Source organism: Calonectris borealis, chromosome 16, assembly GCF_964195595.1.
Source record: "Calonectris borealis chromosome 16, bCalBor7.hap1.2, whole genome shotgun sequence".
NCBI classification, from domain to species: Eukaryota; Metazoa; Chordata; class Aves; order Procellariiformes; family Procellariidae; genus Calonectris; species Calonectris borealis.
Genome location: NC_134327.1, coordinates 7571131 through 7579016, shown reverse-complemented (window position 1 = coordinate 7579016; position 7886 = coordinate 7571131). Strand labels below are relative to the sequence as shown.

The window sequence follows — 7886 nt, the reverse complement described above, 5'->3', positions numbered from 1 at the left end:
CTTTCCTAAGTTGGTAATGAAAAGAGAAGGCAACAGAAGGCGAAAATAATCAAAACATACTTTCATACTGGTAATCTCTGAAAGGGCGCGGTTTTGCTGCTGGCTTGCACAAAGTAAGAGCAAGCAAAAATACCATCAGCTTTCACATGTCAAGCTGTGCTGAAAGGGCAAAAGAAAGGCAATTCCCAAAATTACATGGGACAAAACCCCCCATGTTTCAGATGAGCCAGAGTCCCCAACTTTATGTCCAAGTGGTACTTTAAGTGAGAAATTGGAGCTCAAGTCTCACAAAAAAGGTAATAGTCATCACAAGAAGTTATCTGGAAGTTGGTTAAAGCAAAATATATGAAAGAGTTAACACTTGGAGATACCATCCTCTTGAAAATCTGGTTTAAAGAACAGAAAGTGGTGTTTAAAAGGATAGGTCTGCTGGGTCTTTGCAAAGGTACTTCTCCGAGATTAGACTATTTGATTGAATTATGCAATTAGCACAGGAGGTAACTACAGCAGGCTCAGAACTATGCTAACAGCCTATTTCGTGAGTTGCTCTGAAGAAATTTTAAATATTAAGAAATAAGAGTCCGTCCAACACTTCAGTAAGCTGAATGTCTAGAGCTGATCAAGAGGAGCACCTGGACTTGCGCTGTCTACACTTTAGCAGCATTAATTTTTAATAGCAATTGTGCAGCATTAAGTGCAACATACGCAGAGCAGCTGTGTTTAGCTCAGCGTTGGCTACCCACTCAAAGTCCAAATAAAATCCACTAATCTAAAGAGGGTTTATTGACGTCTCAGTGGCTTTCCAACTCTCTCTCTTTTTCCCTTTGGAGCAAAACAAGTGTTTCACTGTAGGTCCAGTAGGGACTCTAGAGAAAAAAACAAGTTTTTACCTAGAGCACAGCAAGAACACACGATGTCCCTGCGTTTCTGCAGGACAACCCCTATTTCCAAGCACGCTCTCGGCCGGGTAGGCTGAGCCGTGTTCCGGCCCGAGGCAGGCTGCAGCTGGACGGCCAGGCCAGGCCAGGCGGCAGAACCCAGACCGGGGGTTTGGGAGCCAGCAGGCATCGCCGCTGCACAGCCCCTGCGAGACAGCCCAGCCCAGCCGGAGCACCTGCCCACGGCAGCCCTGCAGCCTCGCAAAGCCGCCCACTCTGCCAGCTGAGCCAGTATAGCACTCCCGTGCAATCGTATGAAATGAGGTCAAGACCTGAATTAGTGCTATAAAACTTTCACTGTTCCATTTGTCTGTCCAATCTGGACATCAAGAGTTAAGGCTTTCAATTCCAAGTTAATTTACTTTTTTTTTCCCCCCCTTTCCTTTTTCCTCTTCATTTAAGGCTATCTCAAACGAAGTGAAAGCACATCATATGCAGGAGAGAAAAACAACCTAAAAAAAAAAAAATGATTCTTGTCCCATGATTCCAAGTTTAAGGTAATACCGAAATTGCCAAAGCTAGAAAATAGGAATGAAGGTGTCGTGCATTGATTTACACCAAGTTCATGCCAAACCCGTGGTTTCCAAGTCGCACTCCTAGTTCCCTAGATGGTTGCAATACGCACAGGAATGCCAAAGCGTTAAAGGCATCAGTGACCCAGAGCCCAACTGTTTCTGTGCTACGTTGCAGCTGAACCACTAGAGGATGCCTTCAGAGATGCCTCAGGAGTGGGAACAGTTTTACAGAAGTAGCTGTATTCACACCCATGAAGAACTAGGGTGTTATTTGCAAGTCTCCTGAAAACCCTGAGCTGTTTTTTCAGCAGAATCAGCTCTTCCAGATGTGAGTTATCTTCCATGTCGCAGCAAATAATGTCAGCCAGGATATATCAACATGCACTGAAATCTGACACAGCAAATTCAACGGTTTTTTTACTCTTTTGTAAATATTAACATGTTTATAATAAATATGTTAATGTTTATTATTATTATTAACACCACCATCACTAGCTTCATGTAGGCTGCAGTGGCACACACAGTATTGCTGTAAGACAGAAGATGCAGCACAGCAGGAGCTGAACTAGTTTCACAGATCCTTAACATTTTAATGAACAGATTGGAACAAAATGGTTCCGAGAGAAAGAAAAGAGCTTTGCTTTGAAAGGTAAGGGTCTTTTCAAAGACTGGAAGAAATAGTCGATAAAGCAAAGAGCGCGGAACGAACTGGAGAGAGGCACAGCCCTTCTCCAGATAAGAGCAAGAATGCTAAGTCTGGCCACTTACTTTCGTGCCTGACAGGTATTTGGTGAATTTTTCACAAAATACACATAAATAGCCAGCAATGCAGCTAAATAAGGTTTCCATTTTATTCCACATTAATTGTGCCGTCTTTGACAAAAAAAGAAAAAAAAAAGGAGGAAGACCATGGAGCTGGGCTTCCACATGCTCTGTAGGAAGTGAGAACCTACCCACCTACAGAAGCACAAGACTACCAGCGATGAAGACCCTCCCAGAGTGCAGATAACTGTCTCTTCACCAGGAGGGGACCTGGAGGACAAGAACAGGATGAACACAGGCAATACAGCACAGCAACACACTTCAGGGAAACCCTGCTCTGCAGCAGCTGGATGAAGGTGCCCAGCTCACGTCCTTCCCAAGGACTAAGCTGCTCCTTGCAGTACACGCTCCCAGTACAGTTCCCACCTCCCGTCCTAGATGCCGTCTTTCAGGGCTGGCATTAGCTTTCCTGGATAAAGGAAAATATGTGACATCAAGGCATTCAAAGAAAATAGGTGTCCGCTACATGACTCTGAGCTCAGCTGCTGGAATTCAGTGTCACACCCCTGAATTTTCTAGTGCCCCCCCCAGCTGGAGGGAAGGCTCATCACCCCCGGCTGAAACATCACCCATCCCTGCTGGATGGCACCGGGCTCTCTTGTATTGGAGGCCACAAGCCATCAGGCTAGACTTCACTTGCCCAAAGTGCTGAAAGTGTCCCAATAAATAAGCATTAGGTCCAAACACACGCATAAAAATGAAAACAGATTAAATAAGGAAAATCTACTTGTTTTAATGCCAGATTCTAATACCTCGCTTTGCAGCAAGTTGTATCATTTTCTGCAATTGGTCCCAGCAACACTGCATGCAGGGATCAGTATACGGCCCTCTCTTTCCTAGCTGAAACAGGATCTCACAGCGGTATCGCTCCTACCTCAAGGTACCTGCATGACGCTGCTCTTACACATAGGTTCTGTGGGGGAAAAAAGCTGCATTTGTTCAGCTAGCTCCATGTGCAGTAAAGGTTAGTTCAGACTGATCCTCACCATGCATAATACAATTTTGTTCAAGTTATATCCAGACAAGATAGTCATCACTTTTATGACGACAGACATTTGGAATCAGGATCATCAATCAAAGCAGCAGCAGCACAGAGCACTGACAGGTATTTAGGGCAAACAGAAGAGAGTGTCTACTCCAGAGCTGGGGCAGAACGGTTTGTGCTAGCAAGTGTATAAATATATAAAACTCGGAGAACACTGATGCATATTAATAACCACATCATTGAAAACGAACAAGACTGAAGCACACACAAAGAGCAGTCTTCTGACCCCTTGCACTATTTAGAAGGTTACCCTACAAAATACAGCATTTTGGACACACAGTTCCCCAAATGATCACAAACAGCCCATAAATAGGACAGAGAACATCCAGTGACACTTTCCAGTGCACCCAGTTTGAGATTGCAAATGCAGTTTATGTCACTCCTACACAGACAACTCCACTGCAAACGTTTTACACAGCTGCCGTGGTTTAACCCCAGCCGGCAACTCAGCCCCACACAGCCACTCGCTCACTCCCTCCTGGTGGGCTGGGGGAGAGAATTGGAAGGGTAAGAGTGAGAAAACTCGTGGGCTGAGATAAAGACAGTTTAACAGGTAAAGCAAAAGCCACGCACGCAAGCAAAGCAAAACAAGGAATTCATTCACTCCTTCCCATCGGCAGGCAGGTGTTCAGCCATCTCCAGGGGAGCAGGGCTCTGTCCTGTGTAACAGTGACTTGGGAAGACAAACGCCATCACTCTGGATGTCCCCCCTTCCTTCTTCTTCCCCCAGCTTTGTATGCTGAGCATGACGTCATATGGTATGGGATATCCCTTTGGTCAGTTGGGGTCAGCTGTCCTGGCTGTGCCCCCTCCCAACTCCTTGTGCATCCCCAGCCTCCTCGCTGGTGGGGTGGGGTGGGGAGCAGCAAAGGCCTTGACTGTGTGTAAGCACTGCTCAGCAGGAACAAAAACATCCCTGTGTTATCCACACTGTTTCTAGCACAAGTCCAAAACATAGCCCCATACGAGCTACTGTGAAGAAAATTAACTCTGTCCCAGCCAAAACCAGCACAACAGCAGAAGCATAATTCTGCAAGTTCTGTATTTCAAACAAACCATGCTCCTAAGTGGTGTTCCATTGTTTTCAAAGGACTTACATGGATATTAAGGCTTGTAAATCTCTGTTAATTGGTGTGCAATGGAAAGCATCATTTTCTTAAATCTGAAACCAGTTTCCACCGAAGTAAGAACTCTAGCAATACAACTTCCTTTGAATTCAATCCCAAACCTGCAGAGTCTTTGCAGAGTCCCCATCTCAGTAATGAGCTACACTAAACCCACAAGACTTTTCAAAGGTATTTGAAATCCTGTCTGAATTTCTTCGCAGGACGTTCTCCACAGCTCTGCCTTGAGGAAGGCGTTGGTGACCACTTAGTTTGCACAGGCAAGGAGAGAGCAGAGGGAGCTTTGCTGTCTGGTCATCCAATGCCAGCGGCCCCTCTCCCCTTTCCTTCCCAGGGCTCTCCTAGGAGGGGGTGGAAGGGGAAGCATCACAAAGTGTTCCTGGAGGATGACTGTCCCCAGGCGGGAAAGGTCTCATGGTGGTATTCACAGTTCCTCCTCTGGGTCTCCTCTGCAGATAGATCTGTCTCCATTTTAATGCAGCTGAGTAAAACAGTACTGGCCACACCTTACCTGACAGGCTCGTTTCTCTGCTCTGTACTCCGTTCCTTACTAACCTTTTGCTCCAACCTTTCCACCCTTCTGTCATCACAATGCTGCGTAAGTGTTAGATGATTTGCAAAACGAAAACCCACCGCTCCTCCCCAAACTTCCAAATCACCCCTTGCTCATTCCATTTCCACAGAGGAAATTAACATCAAGGTGCCCAGGAAATGTGGCAGACATAGGCCATGGACACCATGGGTATGACAGAGGTCCGCAGCACTGCTGAATCCTGCTCTACTGATCCATTGTTACAAACTGCAGTACTCAAATTACAAGAGAAACCATGAGATGTGATCCAGCCCTACCACAGCACGCAGTTACTTGCACTCAAGGTTTCTTACCCACCTAACACACCCCAGACATCAGGCCTAGCAGCCTGGCTTAGTCTAAGCAGTACCAATAATTTCTATTTTCAAGGCAAAAACCTGAACTGACGAAGCTAACCCTTTGTCAAATACAAAGCAAGAAATGACACATCATGTTATCTTTCAAACAATTTTTTTTACTGCAAGTTCTTTGCAAATATTTGTACAGTCATTACAAAAAATACCAAAGAAAATTTCAGTCTATTCAATTTCAGAGAGTCATAATTTACAAAAAAATAAATAGCTTTACTCTAAAGACGACAATTGTCTGGTATTAAGGTCAGCAATATCACTCACAGAAGTCCACATTCTCAGAGTGCTGAGTATTTGGGTCCATCTGACTTAGTTTGCCTTCTTCCAGCATTTTCCTTTAAAATAAGACTAATCAGAACATGAGAGAAGTAACTTTTTTCTTCCCACAGAAAACTGAACATTCAACATAGATCATGGAAACCAGACTCCATTGCTAATTGAACTGTTAGACCCCTCTGACACACAACTTTAAAAACAGTAAAACTTTTTCTTTTTTTTTTTTTTTTTAAACAACTGTAACAGAACAGTTTCCCACAAAATTTAAGAGTCAACAACAGCAGCATGAAGGGCATGTTTCTTGGATATAAGGCTAATGGTCCTTGATGTGGCAGAGCTTCTATTAAAGCACAGAACTGCCAAAGCCAAGGGTATTACAATCAATGTCATGCCGAGCCTGCAACCTCCGCTCGGGCAAATCCTCACTTCTCAGCCTAGTCCCCACAGGCATAACCAGGATTTGCCACCCAAGTCAGAATTCCTGAGTGAACTGGGTGTAAGATCAGGTACTGCATACTGCAACACACCAACTGCTGCACAGATTTGGTTTTGGAGTGATTGTCATTCTAGACATGCTTAAATACTGCTTTGAAGTTGACTGTGCTTTTTCGCATCAGCACTACTGACTTATTATAGTGAACTTGCTGCTATACACTGTAAACACATGAAACCTTTAGGAGAATGCGTAAAAGCATTAACCATGTACAGTAAATGCCATAATGAGAGAGTCTGGCACACAGTTATTTCACAAGAAGAAAAATCTTTGGACTATAGTACTATATACCACAAAATGTTCCAAGTGCATCCCACAATAGATGGCTCATCAAATGAGGAATCAGCAAACAAGCAAATAACTAGCATTTGCAAAAATGTTTTAAACAAAAAAATGGGGGCTTCAGAACATAAGAGCAGACGAAAAGAAAGCTTTTCTGAACTTCTCTGATGAATCACTCCGCCTTATATTTGAGCATATAATGACAGATTTCAGGCAAAAATTAAAAGTGTCTGAAGTGTTTTGCACAGTCTATGTGCTTCTCCTAAAGCTGGCTAAAATCAATACTAAGGAGAATGAAAAAAAGAAAAAAATTGCATTTTATGTTACTTCCATCGCCATGCTCTGGCTGACTTCACTAGGTCTGAAACTGAACTGTACGGTTCACACCAGCTCGGGGCAAGTTACAGTTCTCTGAATGTACCACGTCCCTCTTCCCCACACGAACTAACCAAGTTCAAACTACTACACCAAGCCTGAATCTTTGGCCATGCTATAGAAAATGCCTTTTTCCTGAAGTAGGTGGTCTGGGCTACCACACTCCACCACTTCTCCTCTGTCCAGGACTAAAACTCTGTAAAACAAGGGAAAAAAAAAAAGGTCACAAGAAGATCCAGAAAGCCAGTGAACACAGATGTATACGTACAGACAGAAACTGACTGTATCATAGCCATCACATGCAAGCGAAGACAGTCCAGACTGTATGAATGGACAGAGGTTCTCAACTCTGTCCTTCCTGACCTCATTGAAGATAGTTCGTCTGGTCTATTTTTTATGTGGCATATGTTTACCCCGCTATTTGCAGGCAGCCATGAGACTTTTGACTGTGCTTCGAGCCAGCCAGAAACTAGATGGCAGCACTTCTGGTCAAGGTGAGTGAGAGCCCCTAAGACCTTGCAAGATAACCTTCCCATAATACTGCACCACATCAACTGATGTTATACAGCTTCTGCTGATGAAATACAAACGCAGACATAGCTTATGCAAAACTAACGTGCAGCTGGAATTAGGAAGTTTACAAAGCAAGTTACCACAGTCAGTAAAGTCAGCTCACAGTTACACACTGCCTTCAGCTACCTCCACTAATTGGCCGGGCACTGCAGAGATACTCGCTAAGCCCTCAGCAAGTGCTGCTGCACGGCGCTACCCGCTGCCGTGACTGAATTGGGTGTTCAGCTGGTGACAGTACTGCTGGTGCTGGCCTGGCGCAGGCAATGCTCCCGTCTCTTATCTTTCACTACTGACAGCACAAAGAGACGTCTATAAAAGTACACAAAAATCTCACTTTGCTCTCTGCCATTCTGTGATAAGAAGGACAAGAGAGCTTAAAACTGAAATTATGAGGTAAAACTCTGCCCTCAACCACACCTTAGCAAGGCAGCTGAGGATGAGGGAGGCTGGATGAACCATAACCAAGAGTGATGGAAAGAGAAACGTTGAGTACACTTCAGA

At 44.4% G+C, this 7886-nt stretch overlaps 1 protein-coding gene across 16 annotated transcripts in view; it reads right to left on the bottom strand.

The window, feature by feature from the left end:
- Positions 1–5469: 5469 nt before the first annotated feature.
- ABCC1 (ATP binding cassette subfamily C member 1 (ABCC1 blood group)) overlaps positions 5470–7886 on the bottom strand; it is a 60490-nt gene continuing 58073 nt past the window's right edge. For all 16 annotated transcript variants that reach the window (XR_012676096.1, XM_075165078.1, XM_075165077.1 and 13 more), the window contains one exon: positions 5470–7008. Coding sequence is in view for 15 of the 16 variants with exons in the window: in XM_075165078.1 (XP_075021179.1) it covers positions 6900–7008 (109 nt within the window). In the remaining variant the exon portion in view is untranslated. The remainder of the gene's footprint in view (positions 7009–7886) is intronic.